Here is a 26242-nt window from a genome sequence, read left to right as displayed (position 1 = left end):
TTTGCCTTTTTTTAATCAGATTTTGCTCTATTTTAAGCTGCAAGAAGCTAGAAAGAATGATCTGGCAACTAGGATAGATGTAGGATACATATGCATGAAGCAAGACATGGATTGTCTTAACCTCCATTGGGAAGAGTGCAAGTCAGGGGGAGTTGGATAAGTTGGAGAAGAGATAGGGGGATGAAGAGGGATTTCATGTGGGAGGACAGGAGGCAAAAAGAAAGAGACGGAGAGAAAAAAGGAGGTTGGGTCGCCTCAAGGTGAAAAGGAACATCCAGAAAAGTCCTGTGTTTTGTTTTAATTTTGGGGTCAGCTACCAGGCAAGGCTGTGAATTATTGAATAACCTCCTGCCTCAGTTGAAAGGGCGGAGAGGTAGAGGTGAGGTTTTATGGCACTCAGAGGGTGAGACAGAGAAAAGGGCACACCTTCAAACACCACGGCGTGTATACAGACATCAGTGGGAGGCATATTTTATTTAAACACGAGGCAAGCTTAGCGGTCAGTGCCACTTGTCTGTTGCACAACATCCAGAGAGCAGAGAGGGAAATGTTTGAGGTGAGTGTGAACTTGGACCTGCCATGCTCCAGTTTGGTTTGACTCACGCTGAGTTTTTCACAGAAATGCTTAGTTTTTTGTTGTGGTGTTGTTTTGTTTTGTTTTTAATGCTGTTGAAACAATAACAGGATTGGCTGAATTCTGATGTGGCTAAAAATATTTTACTCATAACTTTTAGATTCGATCCACGTTATGACCCAGCCTACCTGCTTACAGCATTTGTCAGTCCCTTGATACAATATCATGCTACTGGTGGCTCTATTGCACGCTTTGACGTGCAACTGGATTGCTGTATCAACTGCATGCAAAATTGGCAATGGCATATGCACCCCATGCAATTTGGAAGGTGTAAAGTCATGTTATTTGAGTGCAGACCGAAGAGACCGCGCTGGTTGTGCAGTCTGCAGTCTTATTCGCACATAATATTCCTAGAAGTGCATTTACAACATGGGGCTCTATTTTCCCGGCGCAGCGCAGGGTGGCGCAGTGAGGCAAACCCCGCGCAGAGCTATTTTCAACCAGCACAACCCGAGGGGCACAGTTTGGTATTTTGGCAGACTGACGTGCGCCGAGATGGGAGTGGCAGCGCAGCAGGGGGGAGGTGTCCACAGATTCAGCTTGGTGCAGTGACATTTTTGTGCCAAAAGGCTTCGCCGAGGTGCGCCCAAAGCTCGCCATCTGAAACCACGTCTACTTTCAGCGCAAGGCGGAGCGGAGCTGGTGTAGTGGAAGTTTGGCTGACCAGCACACAGTGCGCACACGTCACCAAAACCTCACAATCAGCACAAACGGTGCCAATCTCCTTTGATCTGACATCAGTTGTGATGGGACAGTGGATATGGAGATAAATTTATGTGGTGTAGTGTTTTTGTCGGTATTTATTGCATTGTTAATGTGCCTGACATTCCGGAAACCTGCCCGAGAGGTTTTGGTGACGTGTGCACGCCGGTCAGCCAAACGTCCACTACGCCGGCTCCGCTCCGCCTGCGGCAGTAGACCTCCTTGTCAATTGTGTAAACGTTCATTACGCCTTCGCGCAGCGCATTTTAAAGGTGAGGACAGGGGCTCATTTGATTGGTTTAAAGGGAATCGGCTGTGTCAAACCCACATGCCTCCCTCCACGCCTCCTCTCCTCTCTTGCGCCGGTAGGAGGAACGGCAGAGTACTTGTGCCACGGCGCATGGCGTGCCAAACTTGCCAAATCCACTTGGCCACACCCAGTTGTCGAAGCACACCTGCCGGTCTGTGGAAATAGAGCCCATGGTCATCAAGTTTAACTTCAGCCAGTTTGAGCCCAGGTATTTCACCCATCTGAGTTTGCAGATCTGTAGTAGGACAAATGTTTGCTTAGCAGTGTCCCTGTTGGACTGCCTGCACTCCGCCATGAAACATGCATACACAAGCACACTCACACGAGCACATGCATTCACACAAGCTCTCAAGTCTCACTGTGTCAAACACGCATGTGCAAAGAATGCACCTGGACGTCATGCACAAAGACACACATACAGTATGCACATACAGTTTCACACCTTGCTTCCTCTCACAAACTGTCAAGGCTGAGACGTGGCGCCCCAGATGCATTTCAATCACCCCGTCTGGGAAATATGAGGGGAAAAAAGGAGCGTGTTCCCTTGATACCCAGCAAAGCTAGATTTTCATTTCAATTTTCTGTCTCATCAAGAAAGGGAGAAATGGATAGAAACATGCACCGTGAGGGATATATAATATCATTAAAGTAGAAAAGTAATCATCTCAGGCTTCCTTTGAAGTTTAGGCTGTCAATTGTATTTGGTTGTCTGCAGGTGTGATTAAACAAGCCTTAGAGCAGCAAGCATGCTATAAAAGCCAAGCAGACATATTGGATTACAGTAGGATTTGATACATCAAACGAGATGACTTGACAAGTAGCCACAGTAACAAACAGACCCAAAATCTTCATTATGTTCGTTTTAGACCCTAATTACAAATACATAATGAGAGAATATCTTTTGCACCTGTTTCCATCAGTCACACACTTGGACACCGTTGCCATTTTTTCATTATTAGCTCCAGAGCTTGGCATGGAAATTGTTCCCTTCTTGTCTTAGCCTAGGGTTGATATTGCCCCATTCAGTCATGAAACATCAGTGTAAATTGAACACTCTGTTGTCAGTTAATTGACTTGCACAGGCCCTTGCTGTGAATGTTTACTCCCATAGCTCAAAGTGATCCAGCAGAGTCCCTGTGGACCTTCCCTTGTGTGGAGACACTGTCTGCCTCTCTCTTGCTGAGTAACAAATTGTGAGACTGTAATGAGAAATTTTCACTCATTCATTGTATTGCATCATTGCAATGTAATGAATGAGTCTGTATGCAGAGTGGGCTATCAGGTTTAATTTTTAAATTGGCCCCTATTTGCCGCACTAAACTATTCTTGGGGGCATTTTTAGACCCTTGATTGGTTACCATGTTAACTGTCAGCACGGGTTTTGAAACAAAATTGGACTTTAGTAGGGTGTGGGGTTTTATAGTTACCTGGGCATTATGTGAGTCGACACGGTGGTGAAATATCCTCATTAGTTGCTCTGTGCTCCCTTGGGCTGCTAATTCAGAATACTGTATGTCTGTATCTCCATCCACTTCCAAAGCACAGCAAAACATGTCCAAAAATAACACTTTTAGCACGAAAACGAACGCAAACACAGTGGATTATGGCAATGTAAAAACCAAGTCACACAACCCATTTTTGGAGGAAAGTAAACATCTCTTTTCTTGTTTTTGTTTTTTGTTTGTTTTTTGTTTTTTTGTTGTTTTTTTTTTCTATTTGAATTGGAAAGTAGATCCAGCAGGTAGCATCTGCAGGAAACTTCTGCACAGTAGGCATAGAAGGAAGGAGTAGGATAAAACAATGTGAGACTAATTACAGCAAAATAATTAGGTACCAGGACTTGTTCTTATATTGTCATAATCCACTTTGTTCACATTCATTTATATACCAAACATGTTATTTTGGGACTGGTTTTGCCGTGCTGTGGAAGTGGACGGAGAGATACAACTACAGTATTCTGGATTAACTAATGAAGGTATTTCACCACCGTGGAGGTAACTGGACAATCCAACACCCTACCAAAGTTTAGTTTTGCTGTAACAATCTTTGGCGCTCTATAAAATTAAGCTTAGGATATACTAAATATCCCTCTATATTCTTTAAAAATGAACAGGTGCATTTTGCTAATTTGTGCCCTTTTGAAAAGTTATTTCTGTCAGAATTCCTCCTGGGTAGATCGGTGTAAAGTCAGGCCCCAGTAGGAACAGAAACAACACTAGTCCTCTTTTATTTCCTGTTATTTGTTGGCCAGTTTACTGGGCTTGTGTCGGCCATTTTGCCCTGAAATGAATTTCATGCCAAGGAAATGGCCCACGATGTGGAGATCATTGCAGCGGCCTGTCACAGTTTGACCAATGGATTGTGGTATATTTTCCTTTAATAGACCGTTGAGCCTCACGCTTCAGTGTGGCTGCACTGTATTAAATTGGTCTAAATGGCCGACCTGCCAATGTGAAGGGAGTAGTTGTTTGGAACTCAAATATTTTTTTTGTGATGTTTGGTGCCACAGATTGCTTTATTATTTTATTTGTATCACATCTTTAGTATCTGTTGGGGAATCAGCAGACATGATGAATGTTTACTGTCTTTTCCAAGTACCAGCCGAGGAAGAGCAGAAAAGCAATTTCAGTAACAGAGAAGAACATTTCAGCCATCTATCTATTCTCATCTGCTGTTTGGCAGTCTTTTCTGAATTATACTCGTTGTCTAAACACAATGTACAGCAGCACCACAGAATACGCCAATACTGAGACAAGGCATTCAGAATAAAGGCAAAACTGATGGTACTTTGGTAATGTCTCTGATCCCCTAATTTCCTATCTGGCAATCCCAAGTTATTGTGAATATTGTAAATGTTGTGAAGAATTAAAAAGGATTATTATGCATTGCACATATTAGCCACCACATGTAGGTATGCTGTCAAAATTATGTCACCACTGAAGCCTATTTAAAAAAAAAACAAAAAAAAAAACTCTGCAGTATTGGTGTTAATGGAAACTGCAGTAGTAAAATTAGCCACTATCAAAAATAATAATAACATCAAAAATGGATTATGAACCCATTCAGAACTGCTTAGTTGGGATTTGGCCTTTCCCTACACATGCCTCTCTCATATATACACTACATGTGACCGTGTGCATCTGCGCATGCCATGTGCATATGTTCCCAGTTTCCTTGCAGAAATTCACTGGCTGAAGGCAGCATGTTTATATTTATCTCCTACTCTGTACCACTTTGTACAATGGTGAGGGAGATTCACACTCATACGTGCGCACACACACACACACACACACTCCCTGTTCATGTTAATTAATGACTGCAGTGCTAATTAGAAAGCATGAAGCTCTCCTTACCCTGTGAGTGTCTCTCATCCATTCCTAGATTCACTCCTCCTCAAGGCTCTACGCAGCACCAGTCCAATTTGTTTTGATCTCGGCTGCAAACAGCACAGGAGAAGCAAGAAAAGCAGTGCATTGTACACTTGTAGGGGCACAGTAAAAACGGAAATCTGGGCAATTGTTGTGGTGCTATAGTAGCTACAGAGCACATGTGCCACTGGGGTCTGTGTGTGTGTGTGTGTGTGCACGTTTGCGCATATCTCTGCATCTTGTCTGTATCTGCTAAATCCAGCGCAAGCCCCTTTTTGTTTTTAATCACTGCTGTATGCTCCCTCTCGCAGTCCTCCCTAATGAGCATGACACACAGACGCACCCCACTGCCACCATCTGAAACCTCCATTCTTTTAATTATCTGCTTCCACTATGCTTGGCGTGACAATGTTGCCTCCTGTCAAAATTCACTCAACATTTCAGGTCACAGTGGCTCGTGTGAGAAAGAGGCAGCAATTGACCGCACATTCAGGACTGTGAAAAATCCATCTGTATTTTAAGTGATCGGTTTGCATGTTAGATGCAGCAATACTGCATCTGCACAGAGATTTATTAGCAGAGAGAAAACCTCATTGGTAATGATGGCTCAAATGCAATTTTGCACATATCTGATTTGATTTGGATTTGATTTTTAAATTCTTGACAGCCAAAAAAACACTTGGAGTATATCTGTTTATTTCAGATTCAAACCACATTCATGGGCGGTTTGAAATGCCATTTAAATAGCTTCTCTGAGAATGCAACTCCGTCTTGACCACTGCAATCGGGTTTGAATTGTGTGTGTGGGTGGGGAAAGGAGGGGTCTGTCACTCCTCGCACAGCATTTACTTTGCATTACAAGTTGTGACAAGGAGAGCAGAGAACAACAAACACTGATAGCCTAAAAGAAAATGCATATTGATGCCTCTACAAATGAAGAGGTGTCTTGCCCCCTCAACAGCATTTTGGACACCGTCGTCCTCCATCACTGAGGTTATCAGATGTGACGCATGCATCAGCCACTGCTACCATTAAATACCATCGAAAACAGCTACATTTTAATGTTACTTGTTTGTTGTTACCACCCAGACTAGCATCCAGACACAGAAATCATGCCCACAGCCACTATGCACATGTCTGCATCATGAGCACAAACAATGTTATAATGAAATGATTATACTCCTTAAACTCACAAGTCTGATCTGGTCACTATTAATAATAATGTAAATAGTCAGCCTTAAAGATCAGTGCATGGTTGCATAAAGAAAAGTAAGTAAAATACTTTCCTTAGCAGTTTGTTTAAGATTGCTGTAGAAAAAAAAAGTGTTGCACAAATGTATATTTATACTTGTGATGCCAGACCCCATTTTGAAGTCAGTTGAAGAGAATAATTACAAGACTTTGTACATGTTAGATATTAGACAGTCTAATGTCTTGTCCTAGCAAAATTATTGCTGTGTCACGTTATTATTATTATTTTTTTTTTAGAACAGAATGTGTGAGGACATGCTTGTGAAAAAACATTCAAATCATCTTGACTCCATTTGCACCATCTGTCTTTCCCCCATTTCCCTCCCAAGAGCCAGGATGATCCTGCAGCATACACATACAGTCAAATGCATCTTTGCCAGCCTAGCTGATTTAATGTTTCAAAATCAATGGAGATAAAAGACACACAAAAAAAAATTTGTGTCATTTTCACAGAGCAAAATCTTCGATTTGTCACGTCCCATTCTTATGTAAGCTTCAACTTTATATACAATTTCAGTGTTCTGTTTGGGTGGACATGGATGTTGTCTCTGTTGGGACTTGTTTATTTGCTCTGATCTCTGCCTCCGTGGTGCAGAGTGTGGGTGGCTGTTCCAAAGAAAGAAATGAGAATTATCTCTTTGTGAAGAGGACGGTAGAAAAAGAAATGAGGCTGGGTAAACCACGATTAGAGCAGATTGAGTGAGGTCAAATATGAACAGGTACAAGTGGCTACTTTTGTTGGTGATGACACAAGTTGCATGTGTGAGACTTGCATTATTCCCAAGAGGGACACATAGGAAAAAAAAAAAGAAAAGAAAATATAGAGTGGAAAGCAAGCTGAAAACAGCCAGAGGCAGAAACTCACCTCCCAGCTACTGGAAGCATCCTAACAGGCTCCATATATAGACACCCTACTGTCCGTGTCATCTCTGTGCACAGTTAAGACACAGCTGAGCGTCTGTGTGAGTCTGTCCATGGGGATCTGTCCATTGACTAATGTTGACCACCTGTACACCTCTGCTTCATCTGGAGCTGCAGTTACAACACACCTACGTTTTTGAATTACATGGCGATTCCTGAGGTCTGGAACTGCTCTCAGTCCTGGGGGCAGATTTGACCACAATCTGGAATCTGTGCGAGATGCTTGAATAGCCAGTCGACAAATTTCCGATGAGGCCTTCACTTCAGAGAAGTAAACAAACATGGCAGCAGCCATGAAGAGTTATGATGCTGCTGACAGCTAAATTTGGCGATTTCTCCTGTCCTCAAGAAAATATTACAGCATCGACAAATGGAAAGATGTATAATTAGCCAGTCTAAAAGTTGATGTTATTGCAGCTGATTACTTAATCATTTAATGTCCTAAGATTGGTTTAACACGGGCCAATGGTCTTGTCCTATGGATGGGACATGCATTAGACATTGCACATTCTCGGAAGACCACCCAGTAATTGATTATCTGCACAATCATCATTACTTGATTGGCAGATCTGCATCATGAATGAGTGATACAGTGTGCAGCTCAACTATTTTGACAGCAACTCTTTGTTTGACATTTTGTCTCCACATGTTTATTATATTGGTTGTGGAATGATACTGTAACTGATGTTAAAGTTCAGGTCATAAGTGCTAATTTGACAGTGTTTTTAATTTTTTAATTTTTTTATTTTTTTGTCATGTCAAATGAAGCTTTTTGTACACAGCGTACCCAATCCCGCATGTCAAAACTATTCACACAGTTTTTGCTGAGTTGTGTTACATAATGTTATTATAGATTGTTATTATGCAATATCTTCTTAAAGCTATAGTTTATTGAAGTGGCAGCAAGAGACTTTTGAATGGATTTTGGTACCCAGAAATCATGGGATGTAACATCAGAAAACTGCAAAATTTTTTATCTTATTGGCTGGTAGGATGAAAAAAGCATATTTTCACAGCAGGTTCCAGCATCGCTGATGAATCCAACTCTCTCTGAACAGCAGTTTGCTCACTGCTGTTTGGGAGAAATTTTTGTATTTTGCTTTTGAATTTCAATTTGCCACTTTTGGTGTGCGCTGAGAAAATTTCCTGTCAGTCACTATACCTGGAACCAGAAATTTATCTGGGCACATAGGGTGAAGCTACGGGGTCTCTCAATAGATAGTGGTGGAGTACTCCTCTGTGTTGCAGCCCCAATTTGTGACTTTGACAGATAAGACAAATGTATTTTTCAGGAGCATTCAAGCAAAAGCAGCTTTCAACCCATGAAGTTCACCAAAGTTCCAATGTCTTATGGTCTAGTTGTCTTCCTGCGTTTTTGCGGTTCAGTTCATCTCTATAAGGATTCAGCCATAACTACACTTGTCTCTAAATACTTTGAGGCACTTTGCACAGCTTTTGTGTTTACATCAGTTGGGGTTTCAAGATGAATAGAGGCCTCCTCATTAATTCATTTTGCCACATGCTACCTGGCAAATCTCCCTGCCTCTAAGACTGCAGATGTGCAAACCCTGATAATTTATTTCCCTTGTTCCTCCACCAGGTGTCGAGAAGGCTACCAGGGAATCCGCTGTGACCAGTTTCTGCCCAAGACAGACTCCATCCTGTCTGACCCAAGTAAGACCCCACCTCTCCACACCTCTGCATTAAATATTAACATCTGTCATCAGACAATTATACCTGCTGGCTATCAGATCAATCTGATGGAGTTCTAGACAGAATATCTACTCTCCATGGGATTTGCCTGTGTTTGTAGAGCACTACTGAGGGAAAACCAGATACGTGCACCAGTTCACGTGTTCTCACTGCCAACGCTGCAGTTCTCCAAGACAAACCTCCGAGAAGACAGATCAGTATATAAGCCTAAATATTTTTTGGTGCGCTCAATCATTATATTGCAGTCTAATTAGTAAACTGCTTTCTGTTTGTGTGAAATATATTTGTGGGTTTTGTCATGAGAAATGTGTCTCCTTTGTGTATTCTGATTGAACTGTAAATGCATACAGGCCTATAAATTAGAGATAAATAGAGATTTTTGTCATTCAGGATTTATCAAAACCTATAGTGTGCACAATGCACACTATACCCTAGATCAGTGAGTTTTACTCTTGGCCCTCGGCACCCTTCGTCCTTGGGTTTCTATCATGCCATGTAGGAAACTGCAAATGCATTCACCTGGTGTCACCCCTCTGAGTCACTCTCTAGATTCAGGTGTGGAATTGTTTCCATTAACAGTGGTTTTGCTAAATAAAAATAGGTTCAGGCCAATCAGCATCCATTGCAAGGCAGGGATAAACAAATCCCAGAGGATTCAATGCTTGGCAACGCACTAACTTCAGACTGAATAATGGAATGAAATGAAATGAAATGAAATGATACATGAAAACAGAATCGCCATTCAGTCTGAATATCAGGCAAAACCAGCAGGGCTGTTAGACCATGATTGAAATCCATAGCCATGTTCCGTCTAAAACAGCAGCATGCTACTAGATGAAAGGCAGGTATTTGGACTTCATAATGGCCTTACTTCAGTGAATGAACCAATACCATTCCATACGGTGAAATTCTGGTTCAGACCATTAAAAGGTCTTAACAAGTATTCCTCAACAAACTCCAACAGTAAATCTGACAGAACTGTGGATATTTCCATATTTCATCTCCACTCTGAAAAAATATGAACCAAGAAAGAAAGCTATTTTACCTATGGATGAACTCTTTGCAGCTGCAGAGATTGCAGAAACCTTGAACATAAAAATTCAATTTCCCACTGGGCACTGACTATCTTGTACAAGTTTACTAATACTGAGGTTTCTAATCAAACTGAGTTATGTTTTCTCATATGTTAATTTATGGGTTTACAGCATGTGAACTCCAGCAGTTCTCTTCTCTGTTATACTTTACAATTTTCTCACTAGCTCTTACACAAACTCATGCTTTGTCCTCATATCCCCTTTTCAGTTTCTCCTCTATCCTTTTCCCAACACACTCTTCTCCTCTGCCATCCTTCTCGAACTAATGTTGCTTCTCACAAGGGCGCACATTTAGGGGGGGTCAAGGGGGACAAGTCCCCCCCAATATTTATAAAAGATAGATAGATATTTATACAATTTATAATAGATATTTATAAAAATAAGATTTTCCTAGTAAACTGATGCATAAAAATGGTAAATGGGTGCATAGAAATCCACCAGAATGCAGGAAATTAAATGTAAGATGCTCAAAATTTCCAGTGGGAGGACCTCCTGACCCCCCACTAAATGTGTCCCCCCCAATGTCTAAGGAAAATTTGCGCCGTTGGCTTCTCATATTTCTTTATCTCTCAGAGACATGGTCCTCTCAATGTCATCCAGCTAAGAGAAGAACACAAATTGCCCTAACTTCTCTCCTTACGTCTCGCTATCTTTTCCATATTCATTTTACTAACCTTCTCAGCTCAATCCAAAAAATGTGCAACCTTGTCATTGGGGCACTAACAATATTGAAGTACAATAGCTTATCTGTGACTTTCCTGCTAAAGAGGTACATACCGTAATGGTACCATTTCCTGTACGTACGAGGACAAGGATGTTACCTGGACATTTTTATTTTATACTTGTCCAATTTAAAAGAAATATGACCATCTATGGTTATAAGTAAAAATACAAATAATCCAAAGCAGACAGGCAGATACACATACATACAAATGCATAGATATAAACATAGGAATGAAATTGTGTTCTTTATGCATGTACTATTATCATGATGGTATCTATTTTCACTATTGATAAAATGTGACCTAAATGTGGTGAATTACATTATGACTTTACCTTTCCAGACTCTCTATATTTTCCAGATCACGTATTATCTCTGCAATAACTTTGCACTTCTTAGAAAGTATGGCAAACCCTACTTGGTAGAAAAACGAAGTGACACCCAGTATTACATAAAATATAATTCAAACCTATTGACGCACACTGATAACAATGCCATGATTATTTATGCAGCTTTTATAAAAAGAAAAGACAGGACATGCTGATTAAAAAAAAAAAAAAAAAAATGATATTTTCCTAATGAACTCTTTATTCAGTATATACAGTCTTACAACTGTTTTCATATCATAATGTGATATGGAAACAGTTGTAAGATTATATTTTTACTGAATTAGTTTTCATTTTCAAGGAGAAACATTACAGAAGCATAGATAATGCATGACATAATGTCATTTGCAGTCAGCACCATAGAGGATGGCTGCTTGGGTTGGAATGGTTGGAATTTCAAGTCCCACTCAAATGCCTCTCAATACCAAAAACAAACTTATTCTCTAACAAACAAACAATTAGCCATGACCCAAATCTCAACTCTAACCTTAAATTGTTTTTCTCATCGAAGCCAAAGTCAGTTACTGACTACTGGTCTATTAATCGGCATGGCTCGTCTTAGTGAATTTACATATAAATTGACTGGGAGTTACCAAGTCATTATTAAGGAATAAGCAACTAAGAAAATGAGGAGTGACCTGATTACTTCTTTACTTTTCTCTCCCTCTGCAAGACAAGATGCTGTCTTTTACATTTTTGGCTTCCCAACTGAATCTACAACCCACATCCCCCATGTTCTAGTACTTACAGCAGTCAAGGTTTTACAGCAAATTTTGCCTGCACCCCTTTCCCTGAGTCACTTCTGATCTCATTCATCTGCCCTTTCCCCCTCTGCTAAATCTCTATCCTCAATTCATTTTCTAATAGTAAGAATCGATTGCCCTACTTTCCACTCATGCCTCTCACCGGCTTCGATCCCTCTCTCACCTAGCCAACTTATTTCTGACAAGTCCCTGTACTTTGTTCTCTACTAGTACAAAGCATAATGTTTTACAGCTTATGGATTTTTCTCAATAATACCTCCTCTTTTTTTCTCTTTCTTTCTTTTCATTCAACTACTTCCTGCCTCAAAAAGTTGGTAAGTGATATCCAAAAGAGAAGAGAAGCAAATCATGGCTTCCCACTTCTTTCTTTGGATTTGCTCTCATCATATGTTCACCTCACACGAGTTTTTGTCTCTGCCCAAGACGTGACCTCCCCCCCTTGACTCCTTTGCCAGTAGATCCTTAACCCCTAATTTCCTGCGTTACCCATTTTGTCCGGTGCAAGAACTTTCCTCAGTGTTGACATCGGTGCTTGTCTTCCCGATTTCCCTCAAGCCAACCCTGTCCCACCTCCCCCGTGTCTTTGCTAACCCCCAGTTGTCCTATCCTCTCCTTAATGAACATCTTGTCCAAGCCTTGAACCTCATCCCTTATTCCTGGCCTACAGTTCTCCATCCAACTTGTCTTCTAACACTAAATGCCGCCGGCTTCAGATGGACTGAGGTTTGAATTGTGCCAGCTCATGGGTTCATCAGCGGGGCAGACAGACACTGCCAGGGACCTCTGGCACACTGTGGTCTCAAAGGACAGGAAGGAGGGGGTTGAGAAAATAAGAGCGAGCCCTGACAAAAGTGGACATATCTTCCTAGTCGGACTGTCACGCTCCTTCTCAGGGCCTCAGAGGATAAGAAGAGAGTCACGACCTGGACTTCTCAGACTATCCAGGCAGAAAGACAGAGTAAGATGCCGAGGCAGACACACAAACAGACACTTGTCTTGTCATTTAAGTGAGAAGAGTAACAGCAAACATTGTGCCATGCTTCTCAAAACAACGGTGAAGAGCTTTACCAATTGTAAAACATTATTGAATAAATGCCCATAAGATGAAAAAAGCCAGACATGAATAAATACCAGACAGAGTTTCATAAAAATAAAATGAGCAAAAATAAAACAGATAAGAGGAAAACAAAATATGTAATAACCTGTCTGCAGAAATCAGTTTTAAGAGTGAATACAAAAGTTTACCCTGGTTTTATTGGCCTTAACATCTCTAGCAGGGTACTCCATTGCCAAAAGGCCCAAATACACTTCATCACTTTTTGTTTTTAGAATAGAATGACAAAATGAATGGTTGAGCTTGAGGATGTCAGACTGTGTTTTGACTCATCAGGTGTCGAAACATGTGAGATGTATCTAAGGCAGAGACATCACCAATTCTTAAGAAGGACACACAAGTGTCATAGGTGTCATAGGTGTGAAGCGCCACTCTTTATTTGCACCAGTGTTCTGAAATGCAAAATAAAATGCAGCCACTCTGCTCATCACAGTGAGTGATGGCACCTCTAGGGAGCACCGACGAGTGATGCTGGTGTTTGTGGAAGTATGCGCATTAGGGGAATTGATGGAAACAAAGTTCTGGTGGAACTTGCAGTGATACAATTCATGATTAAAATGTTGTCAGTTAAATGACTGGAGACATAAAAAACTAACTGAACTGATAACTGAGAACAAAGCTGAATACTTGTGCATGTGATCAACTTGATAGAACATGCGTTGCTGTATTTTAGATCCATGTTTGATTAGGCTCGGTTCCCAAATGTCCGGGTGCTCTCCAAAACCCAGCGGCTACTGCCTGGTCTGTTGGTCAGTCAGTCAGATCAAAATGACCCCATTGAATTCAGTGTCCTGTTTTCATATTGATCTTAATGACAATGGGTCAACACTGAATGATTGATTAATTGATTGACTGATTGATTAATTGGTTCTCTGATTGATTGTTCGACTGTTTGATTGTCAACAAAGCATTATACTTTCTCACAGGAGACAGGTGTTCAACCTCTGTGTGAAGCAAGACCGGCGTTTGTGTTTGTTTCTTGTGTTTTATCCTTAACTGCATGTTTATTATCGTCACCATGACGACAAGGTATTTTAACCCAAACCATGACCTTTCCCTAACCTTTACCAAATAGCCTAGTTTTGGTGCCTAAACCTAACCAAACTGTGACTGTTTTCTCTGTTGTCTGTCAGCATGTGCACGCTTTGGCATGGTGGTGGCACGTAATTTTAACCCATTCCTTGGCACCATCACGTATGGCGGTGTTAAGGCAGCGTGGTGATTTCACATATTTCAATAAGATCATGTTGTCAATACCAAACCTAACAGTAAGACAGTAAGGAGCACCACTAAAATTCATTAGCTAGCAAACTTCTGGCAAGATGTTAGTGCTTGTAGTTCCCTAGTGGTACTACAATATATGAATATCTTACATTTACAATCAGTCATTGTGATATAACATATATAATAATATAGTAGATAGATTTTTTCAAAGCCACCATTTGATGTGAAATAGCAGGAGAAACACAGGTGTTTCCGATGACATTAATTAAGTTACGTTTCAGGTGTAACAATTCCCATTCCAGTGAGTCAGCATGCACAACACCTGGACTCTGCCTCTGTTACACCAAAATGAAACCGAACCTTAATTAATGTCATCAGTAACACCTGTGTTTACCTGCTATTTCATGACAAAGTGACTGCTGTGAAAAAAAGGTCTATTCTGAAGAATGGGTTTATGAAATTATGATATGTTGTCATAAATAAAGTTATGCCAAAAGAAAGTGGGAAACATCTGTTTTTCAAAACCTGTGAACAGGAAATGTGAAATTAACATTGGTAATGTTTAAAATAGAGGTGTACATGGGCAGCAGCAGGGAAACAGTGCATCGAATGCAATTCAGGAGTAACATAGTACTGTAGCATGCCTTTAGCTTTTGAGATACTGACAACAAGCTTCAACCCGTAGCCCCTAACGTAACTCTCTTGATGGGATCAAAGAAGTTTTGTTTAGGCTTCTAACCAATCTGTCAAAAGGCACGGAAGACTTTTTGTTGTCATCTTTTTGTTGGCAGGACGTGGCAGAAACCAAGTTCAAACTGCTTTTGTTGTTGAAACTGTGAGATTGCTGATTGGCACTACCCACTCCCAGGAACTTTCACAGGATAATGCAGTATTCACGAGCTAACGGAGACTAGACTCTAAATGTATGCTGTTTGAATAGTGTTTCCCCTCTCTGCCTCGCTCTCTCTTTACAACCTTTCATCACCGACATAGCTATTCCTCCATTATTGTCTTGGCCACCTTGAATAACAAATTTAGCACAGTGCTGTGGGCTCCTGCCATGTCGAATCGAATGCCCAGGAATTGAAACACTCTAGAATTACAATGCTGCAAGGCTCAGTCAGATTCAGTCTGTTCTCATCAATAGCACATGCATCATATCACACACACCATAGACTGAGAGAGGGAGAGATTTAGAGATTTAAATCTGAAGACAAATTTAATTCACGCTATCTTTATGAGATCTGATTTCATGCTCGGCAGGTTTGTGTGCTCTGCAGATGATAACATTGTAGCAACCACACAAGTCCAATTTCCTGAGAATAAAACCCTGTATTTCATGTTGTATTGCATGTGTGAATGCATAAGATATAAAGGAAGCATGAAATTTCTGATTGCTTTACGCTGTTCATGCTTTTATTATACACATGGACGACTAGCCGAGGTATGGGTAATGGGAGTCACCTTGGGTATGATGCTATACTGAGCATGTGATTGGTGTTCTTTATCCAGGCTTGTGCAAATACTCGCACATTCCCCCCGCAGCCTAGCAGCGATACACACGGTGGACTATAATGCCGTCGCAGTCATTTTATCTGAGCGCACAGATAAGATATTCACAGTTTGTGCAAATTGTACAAGCATCCATCCTGCTGAGGTTTTCTCGAGCAAGGCACTGAATACCAGGTCAAGGGTTGTTGATCTGTTGCTGGCTCAGACAAATAAAATATCACACACACAAATCAGAGAGAGACATGAGCAAAAACTGTGTGTTTTGTGACAAAAAATAACTCAACAAATTGCAGGAGCTACATTGAATGAGACCTATCGTGGATGTCTATAAATAAATTTGTGTGTCTTCCTGAATGAAAAAAAAAATCATTATACCACACTATGGAGCTCCATCCATAATTCAAATATATTTTTAAACAAATAAGCTATTGGGATTCTATAGCTCTAGGGACAGAAATAGGTCAAATTTTTACCTGTGGTGTTTTCGTATTTTCGTTGATGGTTTTTTTCCTTACCTTTTTGTGTGGATGGTGAGATTGTGTAGGAGCTCTCCTACACAATCCCCTGGGTTTCCTCTTCCTGGGTCATTCTGGTACAAATCTTTAAGTGCATGTAAGTGAGGGGCTGTGTACGTTATTCATGCGCTGCGTGCGCCTGCATCCTGCCTTTTCCACGCAGTGTTGAAAAGTGCAAAGGGGGCTCTCAGGAGGCATCTTGTTGCATTCAAACTGTCTGAAAGACGATGAGGAAAAGAGCTAGCTTAAGGCGCAGAAATACTTGACGATTCTGGCATCAGCTCTGGTATCAGCGCTGCCTCTCGTACTGACTTTCCGTGGGAAGCCAAATCCAACCTACCAGGATATGGATAAAGAGCTGTCAAGTCTGCATGCCTAACTGCCTGATACCACTGATGCCAAAGCTGGAGGCCGTCGGTGCTTAGCTTTTACTCTGAGAACAATGCGATTTTCCGTGCATTTGCCTTACACTTGCCTCACAATCATTCAGAGCAGACAGAGACCCTTTAAATCACTCCCAAATCATGATTTTACACTACATCATGCTTTGTGCACAGCTTCAGCTGAAAAGACAAAGACTGATTTAGTTTAATTGGTGAGATGTCCAAGGGTGAGAGAAATGGCTAGTTTTAAGTTTAGCCTCGGCCTATTAAAAACAACAAAAGAAATCTCTCTTTGACTGCAGGTCTCTTTGAAACCAGATGAAAAGAAGCCATTTTGAACAGCAGCAGATCCCTTCTTAGTAGACATATTTGTGGGTGTGGGTGTGTGTGTGTGTGTGTGTGTGTGTGTGTGTGTGTGTGTGTGTGTGAGAGAGAGAGAGAGAGAGAGAGAGCATGTGCGTGTGCATGCATACAAGCAGCTGTGTAGAGTTGTGATAAGTAACAAAATCTATTAAAGTACACCAACCTTGTAATGCCATCTGTTTACTTCAGTTTATTTGCCATTACTTTGCTTCAAAGATCCACCAAACAAGTAGCATTATGAAGAATATAGTGCCATTTGTAAACTGTAGTCTAAATCAAATAGCATTGTTAGTACATGGTACCACCCTTAAACAATTATAAAACCATGCTTTTGTCAAAGCATCAGTCAGAATGATGTTTTCCTACATTGGCTGTAACAGGATTATGTATTGTATAGGATTATATTTGTTCTGGGGGTTAATTACTGTCATTATGTTAAAAATCAAGGTTCAGCACTGATTGATGGAATAAGTGTGTGTGTGTGTGTGTGTGTCACGTCAACCACCTTCCTGCCCTGCCATTTAATTGTGTTGTACTTTTACAATACCATTAATTAATCAATTAGTTAATGAACTGAGATCTACACAAGCGCTGCTGATTGGGCTGGTAAAACTGTTTTTGCATGAAACTCTTTTGTCACTAAAGTATTTTAAAGGGGGCTACATTCATGACTAATGTCTGATACATTGCAAATAGATGAAAAGCTGAAGTCCTGAAAGGCTTGAGCCTGGTCACACTTTAAGTATTTTTCTGTGGTGTCACAGCCTTTTTGCTTGTTGAAAGCAGGTGAGTCATCACCAAACACATCCATGATAATAGTGCTACAAGGTGAGATTTTCGGCAGGGACCTCCACCCATTGGAGGACTCTTAAGAAGACTTAGACTGTCTCCTAGCAACCTGATGTAGGTATTTATATTCTTTCTTAACTTCTTTTTCTGCTCAATACTCTAATTCACCTTCTGTACATTATTTACATCAGTGGTTGTCATATGCTCTGCTTCTTATTCATTACAGTGTTGTTTTGGTTGCATTTAAGAAGGTACTTCAGTACAATTTAGTAATTTTCCTTCTTTTGATCTGTGAATTATAAAATTATCTTTTTTTTTGGCCTGGTCTTCATTTATTACATTTTTTATGTGAGACAGGACTTACTACTTCTTTGAAAGCCAAAGAAATGTAAACTACTCAGCAGCAATCCCTGCAATAGAATATATTAACATGAACATAGATTTTCTATACCTGTCGATGGCGCAGCTGCATTTATACATTTATATTAGCTCAGGGCTTTGGGGTGTGAATTGTCAATTCAGGGCGAACTCATAGCCCAGGGTTGATTCACGTAAGCCCTGGGCAGTCTTTAGCCTGGGGGTAAGGCTAGCCCAGGGCCCAAGTAAGTGCAGCATGAAAAGGCCCGGGACACCCCTGGTGGATCAGAGGAGTGGCTCACATGTTAGTAACCCAAATAACCTGGCTGACACTGACTATTATACAGTTGTCTCAGAAGTGCTCAGGTCACGCACACCACCACCACTCCTGTTCTGGTTGTTGAGGAACCCCTTATGGGTGGTGACCAACAGAAGGAGAGGAAACAGAACCAGAGAAGATGGAAAGGAAGAGAGAGAAAGACAGAAAGGTTAATAAATTGAGGTTTGGGGATGTGAGAATTTAGAACAGGGAAAAGTTGATTCTCAGAATCTGGAGGAGGGAGACAGGACAAGGTAGGTGCCCTGTAGGGGTGGTTGTGCTGCACCCAGTCAGATATTGCTATCTGGAGGCCAGCACCCAACAGTACCAGCATCACATGCTTGCTGACACAGCCACCTCCTCTCTATGTCAAGGAGCAGCTGTGCATCAGAAATGGGCAATTGGAGTCCTCAGAGGTGAATCCTTGGGTCCAGAATAGAAGTCCATCTAATCTGAGGCCTCGCTGGTACAGTGTCACTGTTTTCACATGGTGTCAGCATGCCACTCTCTGAAGTGGCAGACTGTGGGCTGCACTTCAAAGAAATGTTTTCATGTCTGCAAGGGAAGTAGAAAAAACAGTCCATTTCCCATCAACTCAACCCCACATACCACTACCAAGCCGGCAAAGACCTTGAGGAAGGCTTTAGGGTCATCCATCAGTATCAGCTTTGGTAGAGGAGGCTGAGGGAAATGTTAGGTCAAGGGTAAATCCAATAAGAGAAACACTGGATGGTGGCACGAGACTGGAAGCCCTGTCCACAGCCCGGGCTAGCTCAGTCTCCAGCCCAGCCTCATGGTGTTGGTGCTGCCCATGGAGGTCATTTGAACAGACACAGACTATTGAAATCCCTTTTAAGAATAGCCCACCAGTCAGTAAAGGATTCCCTTTCAAGGCTATGAGCAACAGTTTAAATAAACAACCTTTCAAGTCTACAGGCGCAAAAGGGTATCAGGAGCACACAAGCTCTTCTGCCAGCTTGTGCTGAAATATATACTGAACATATAGTTAGAGGTTAAGGTTAATTAGCTGCGAGTGTGTCTCACTGACCAGCTGGGCTGCTCCTGGCTCTCCCTGCCTTTCAACCAATATTCAGTCTCCACCTGGGTTACCACACTGACACAGCACATTAGAGCACACAGCTTGTTCACTTGGCTTTGAAAATTAAATGGTGTATCACCAAACACCATGATTGTATTGATATTTCTGTTAGCTGCAGCTGAAATACGTACAGATGAAAGTGAGCAATAGCTGACAGAGTGATAACTAATAGTCTGCTATGTGCACATACTGAATGTGCCTACATGTGGATGTCTGTGTGTATTTCTGTGACCATAGTTTATCATTAGATACAAGAAATATTAACTTTGGAGACTATAAGATGAGAGCCTTTCTCTAGACCCAGATATCCAATAGCAAACAAAAGTTAATCACATGGAATTTTCCCTTCCTCACATTTTATCCCCAGAGTGAAAGCAAAGTGAGAATAATAACTGATTCTCTCCATCACATTACATTTTCCCTTTGGATGCAATGACAAAAGCCATTATGCATTCATCTCTTACTTGAAAGGAACAAAAACACATGAAGCTTTCTGTTGTCCTCCAGAGTTATACTTCTCCCTCTGTGGGTGAACTCAGTGGCAAATGCAGAATCGTCAATTGCAATATGGCTTAATGGATCATGATTGCTGAGGCCAATTTACCTTCCGCCTGTCTATTGAAAAGGAAAGGGATAGCATGCAATCAGAGAAGGAGAGAAAAGAGAGAGGGAAAAGAACATAAATTCATATTGATTGCAGCAATTCATCTTGTGGGCACCCCTGTGTGACTGGCCTTTCTCAAAATATTTACACCAGTGAACGGTAATGCTTTTGGACCAGTAAAAAAAACAAACACATTTGTCATTTATTCTGTACAACATTTCAGCTGTTTTCTCTTGAGCTGGCCCCAGTTTTGTATCCAGCAACTGATCAAGACTTTTGGCTCTGCCTGCATACACACTAATGGATCTGGATGGTTTAATTTATGATGAGGTGTGGATCTTGTCAGCTGGTGCTTAGTAAGGACTATAGCAGTGGGATGCAAATGATCCCAGAGCAGTGTAGCAGCTTTGCAGGAGAGGGGTGCTTGCGTAGACTCTTCCCCCTCAACCTCCCCAACCTCAACCCCACCCCTAGCCACAGGTCATTAATATCTGGGCAAGAGAAGCAGAGAGGGGAGGACCATTCTTCCTCTTTTTCTATAATCCTCGCTTCTTTCACTTTCTCTCTTACTTCTCTCTCTCTAACACTTCTCCATTGTTCTGTAGCAGATTAATATGTTTACACTCACTCTTGCATGACAGCTTTAGGCCAGCTTTGATTATGCCAGCATCATGTCACTGAAATAGAAACTAATAGCCATACCCACTGGCTCATCAGAACTCATAGTTTCATTTGACAAAGTCTCACCCCCGAACCCTGTACTCACACAGGCAGTGACTTTACCATTATAAGTGACCACTGGTCATTCATTTCAAATGGAGGCACCAGACAAGGAGTGACAGAGGGCAGGTGGACCACTGATAACAAGATCTTAGCAACAGTATTGCATGCAAAATTTGAGAAAAGGTCATCTTTATGCAAATATAAAGCAACTGGAGGATACATGCATTCATCACATGAGCTTTCACAGACTTATGTTCCTCAAGGTCCTCAAGGTCTCTTGACTTTAGCTCATCAAAGTTGCAACACCCAAAACATTGGCCAGAGAGACAGCTACAAAGTCATTTAGTGGCATACAACAACAAAGTGTGTATGTGAGCGCAAAGTAAGAGGCTCTGTTTGCTTAACCACTCACTTGCACTTAAATGGATGTGCAGATAGTCAGCCAAACTGGATATTCCTTCCTCACTTCATAGCTTACTGACAGGGTGAGTTTCCCTTTATCCCACGTCGATTTTTCTTCAGTACCTGAGACATCAATATTGCCTCGGCTGCCTTCCTCTGAAACTGCACTAGCTAGCTACTGCCTGATGTGCCTTGGCCTGATCACTGTAGTCACCCCTGTGCTTCGAGAGCCTCAGTGCCAAGCATACAATTTGACGAGTGGTGGATCAGCCAGAGCAATGGAGCGCGTGTCAGCGTAATGTGACAAGAGCAAAGCTGAATGCATCAATGGCCCTTTGGAGTCCAGCTGTACTATGGCCTCAGCTGCTCCACCACTCCTCCCTCTCCTACAGGAGGATGACAACTCCATGTCCCCATGTGGTCTGTCTCTACCCCAGTGGATTCATGTCCTTCCAATAATTTGGCTCTTCCATCAGCAAGACAAGATTTCCTCACCATTGTAGGAGCAACTGCAGACATAGTCAGCCTGCAGCCACCACCTCTAATCCTTCTTTGACAGCAGAACAATTTGAGGGATCTGCTGACCATGGTTGAGATTTTCATCATCACTAAGTTAAACAACATCTGGGTGTGTGTGGAAGCATCCTGGTTGAGAGCCTATCAAGCTCAAGTGGTTTCTGTAGGACATTCCCCCAATCAACAGTGTGCTGGCTGCCCATTTTTCTCCTGTTTCTGATATTGGGTATTAAGAGCCCTATTCTTCTGCAGACTAAAGACAAAGATGCAGTGCAATCAGCAATGTTGGATAGCATCTTTTGGCCAGTAGACACGTCACAACTGAGGCGGAGGAGGCTAACGAGAGTGATTTAACATCCCCTGCTGGGAGGGCCAGCAGAGGGAGACATGCTGTGCCCAGGAGGCCCCTCAAGCCATACTGCCCTAGTGACCCTGCACTCCAACAACATTTCTGAGGAGCAGCACTTAGGATCCAGTGCTGCTGTAACCTAAGATTAAAAAAGGGCAGGCATCAATGCAATCCAGCAGCACCATTATCCCTTGGCACTTGCAGTTGCATGTGCAAGGGACTAATGGCAGTACCCAGTGCAGGGCACATCAGGCAGCATTTCTTCAGACAATGCCGTACTCAGCAGTGTTGTTGTCTATCAGATGCCTAAGATAAAGTGGCTGACCATGTGCATGCAAATTCTTAATGTGCTGAAACAACGAGATGAGTGGTTAAGCCAGTTGAGCCCAGATAACGGGCTGCACCCCATGTGAGATGCAACTGACCAATGACCCTCAAGGCATTGCATAGGCTGAAACATGCCTGTATTACAGACCTTTGTCTGAGCATGTGTGTAGAGATCCACAGGTAAATCTAGATTAAAGACGATATTACCAGTGTTTGGGATTAGGGCCTTACTTGCCTTACATCAGGATATCTGTATCAGTATCTCCCCCAGATTATAAATACATTATTTCTTTATGTATTTATGTAGTCTTATCATTTTTAGATACAGGATTTTACATATTTTGTCATTGTTACTTTTTCTTTTTGAATTTAAATGTTTTTTGAAAAGTGTTGTATACTCTGCTTCTTGTATTATTAATAATAGATCCCCAGCAGAGAGCTCTGCCTGTGACAATACAACATCATGCAAAGCTATTATTATTTTATCATTGTTATTGTAGGTTAAATGTTCAGATCCACATTATTCATCTCTTAAGTGATGATGATGATGACGATGATGATGATGATGATGATGATGATGATGATGATGATGAGAGGCAACTGTGTTTCTCAATGTGAAAAGAACAGTACAAGTGGCTTTTGGTTTAATTGAGTGTGTTAGATTAGCAAATGACAGTGAATCAGTCTTTTGAGGACAGATATCTGTCATGATTCAAGCTGTGAAATTCAGCTGCTTTGAGGCTCTTGTCTGCCGCGTGAAGTGCCTGTGTGTGGCTCCGTATTCGTGTGCTGATGTTTTCTTGTGTGTAGCTGTCTGTGCAAAAGAGCTTGCAAATCAAACGGGACGTCTGCTTTTGTGTGCGCACATGTGAAATTGTATGTGAACAACTTTAGCCACTGAGGTTACTGTCTAAACTAATGCCAGCCATCCAAGCACCAGTCCCACTGAGTTAAGCGATTATGACAGCTTGCTATGAGCATGGAAAACGCGCTAATGGCCCAGACCTCTGTGATGGAACAGTTGGAAGAGAACACCGATCGTAGAGTAAAATTACTCGAAATTGACCTGTCCAAATGACTTTTTAATGCACCTTTTGTGAGGCTTTACAAGTTGACAACTGAGTCTGGTGTCATTGTCCATCAGTAGGAGGACATTACAAATGATGAGAGTTTCATTTCCACAGTCAATAAGCACCATCTCTGAACAAATTTTGTCTGCCCAGATAGGACAGGCATACTGAGCGTCCACCAATTTGCTCTGTCTCTCTCTCCCTCATTCCCTTCATTCTTGCTGTCACATATGCACATTCTCTCTCTTTTATTGCCTCTCACTGTTACCTCTCACAACTGCTGACGCTCATGATGTTTTTCCTCTCTATATTAAGTGATTCATCAATAATCCAAATCATTAGCAATTGCACCTCACGTTGTGTAACGCAGCAATACCTTCATTAGCCTGAAAGGGCTTTAATTATATGGTAAGACTGACAAAAACCAAGCCTGTCCCTGCGATTCTATTTTGTGTTTGTAGCGTCACAGAGAAGACTTAAATAGTTACAGAGAAGACTTAAATAGAGTATTTCACATACTTTCAATGATAGTGTAAATGTTTAGCTCTGACTACAGATGTTAAAAAAAGACATATTTAAGTTATTTAGATTATACCTTTGGCTGTATAAGCATAGTATTTGTATAGTGTTTGAATCAAGGCCCACCCTGAGCGAGCATGAGGCAGATGTCTCATGCACCTCCGCCTTCATAGTAGAGTCCAATATTGTTCCTCCACACAAACATCAGTCCTTGTATTCTTAACTGCTCTTCTTCCTCTCCTTTTTAAATTCAGTATAGTCTCCACTCTTTGTTTCTTTTTCCCTTCTGCCTCAGTCCCCCCTCTCTTTATCGCGAAACTGAACTGATCATGTCATCCTCCTCCCCGCTCCCTGAGCCCTGCCCAGACGAAGAGGAGTGTCTGAGTGAATTAAGACACGCTGCTTTGCCTTTGCTCCACCTAGATCTGGCTCTCCTCCAGGGCATCTAGTCATAAAACCTCCAAGAACAAGAGTACTGCGCAAGGATCACTGCTCAGGTCACAGGGCCATATTAAACTTCGCTTGGAAATAAGAGGGACACTGGTCCTTGTTAGTGAGGCAGAGCCTTCTCCCTGTCTTACCTTTCTTTGTCCTTTTTCGTACATCCATTTCACATGAAACTAGTGACCCGGGAAATGCATGGGATGATGGTCAGTTTGATTGGGTCGACCCTGCGAAATCACCTTGGTTAAGGTCAATGTTGAGACCAAGGTTAAATACAGAACGTAAATATATCTGCTTTTGACGGCATTACAAGGTGACAGCCTGTAGGTATTTTCCACTTACAAGGCCCTTTGTGAGTTGGCTTCTACACGGGGCGGATCAGCATACCTTAAAATTTCCAGGTCAAAAGGGGGTATAAGGGATTATTTACAGAATATGGCATTTCTGCTGTATTCTAGGTAATGCAATAGAGAGTGAAAGGAAGGATAGCCAGTTTTGAGAGCAGGGATATAAGTGACAGACTAGCACTCTGACTTAAGCCGACTTAAGTACATGGCATGTGCCCTGCCCCGATGAATCACGGGTCTCCCTCTGTCTGTCTCTCTCAACTTCTGTCTCTTTCCACTCACTTCTCCTCATCATCCCTTTCAGTCCCCATGCCCTTCAGACAGTGCCAGCTAAAACTCTCCAACCTCTCTTTCTCCATGTCCTCCTGCCTTTCTCTCATCTTCCTCACGCCTCTCTCCTACTCCCACTCTGTCTTTATCTCAGTGCTTTTGGGAACAGACTTCACCGCTGCCTGCCTCCCCTCCCTCGCTCATTTATCCTTGCCAAGCCTGCTGGTTAGTCGCCCTCCTCAGTCTCCTTGCTCCTGGTTTCCATATACCCCGAGGGAACTGCTGATTGACTGACTGACCTTCCACTGCCACGTCTGCAAATTGTCTGCCCCTAATATCTCCTTTACATTTCTACTATTCTACCAATCATCTCTACCAGTCATTCCTGTAGCTGCTTTCAGGATATAAAGTTTAAGTCAATCATTTGGGTGGAACACACATTATATTGCTGATATTGCCGAAGTCCTCAAACTTGCAAGCCTCCATCAGCACACGGTAGATATTTAATCAAGTTTGCAACATAGGGTCAGGTGTTTTAGCTGAAGGCTATGTAGATTCTCACTGGGCCTTTAGCATTTGTCAAAATGAATGATGATTGGCAGCTGAGGCAGTGAATATCAAGTTGAGAATGTCAGACATCATTTGCAAATGGAAACATGGCATCGAAGTAATAGAAGTTCAGGTGTATATGTATTTTAGGTGTATAAGGTTTGAATAATTAATATTTTCTGTCGTACTCTAATGGTTGGGTTATGGTTCATGCTCTGTTACTGTGTGATGGGCCCTCTACATGTTTATTGAACAGAGAGTGAAAGTTTGTTTAATGTTAAATTATTAGGCTGTTAATTTGGCTTCTCTAGTCGCTTAGGGAAATCACTTGTTTCCGTTCTCCATGTAATGAGATTTTGTGACATGAAATTGACTAAGTACAGTGTAATTAGGTCGTTGTAATTTACATGGTAACCAGAGGGCGTATAATGTAAGAACACAAAAGTCATCTTTTTTTGACAGATCATTTTTTTTAACCCTGAAATCTGAATCAATGAGCACAAGACTTGAATTTGCAGGTTGTTTTTTTTTTTTTTTATAGGGAGCACATACATAGTATCGCCAGGTGTCTTCCCAATATTGT

At 41.7% G+C, this 26242-nt stretch overlaps 1 protein-coding gene and 1 long non-coding RNA gene across 2 annotated transcripts in view; one reads left to right on the top strand and one right to left on the bottom strand.

Annotated features, from left to right (window-relative positions):
* The window catches only part of nrg3a (neuregulin 3a), a 374977-nt gene that overhangs the window by 297630 nt on the left and 51105 nt on the right, over window positions 1–26242 (top strand). Inside the window, exon 3 of the mRNA XM_030070973.1 lies at window positions 8787–8860. Within this exon, the coding sequence (XP_029926833.1) occupies window positions 8787–8860 (74 nt within the window). The remainder of the gene's footprint in view (window positions 1–8786; window positions 8861–26242) is intronic.
* Window positions 3492–10283, bottom strand: LOC115372827 (uncharacterized). The gene is made up of 3 exons (XR_003929478.1): window positions 10273–10283; window positions 8821–8826; window positions 3492–3612 (listed from the first exon to the last, which is right to left on the bottom strand). It is a non-coding gene; the product is annotated as an uncharacterized LOC115372827 (long non-coding RNA).

This window comes from Myripristis murdjan, chromosome 15 (assembly GCF_902150065.1).
Source record: "Myripristis murdjan chromosome 15, fMyrMur1.1, whole genome shotgun sequence".
In the NCBI taxonomy this organism is placed as follows: domain Eukaryota; kingdom Metazoa; phylum Chordata; class Actinopteri; order Holocentriformes; family Holocentridae; genus Myripristis; species Myripristis murdjan.
This window is presented reverse-complemented; position numbering and strand designations above follow the sequence as displayed.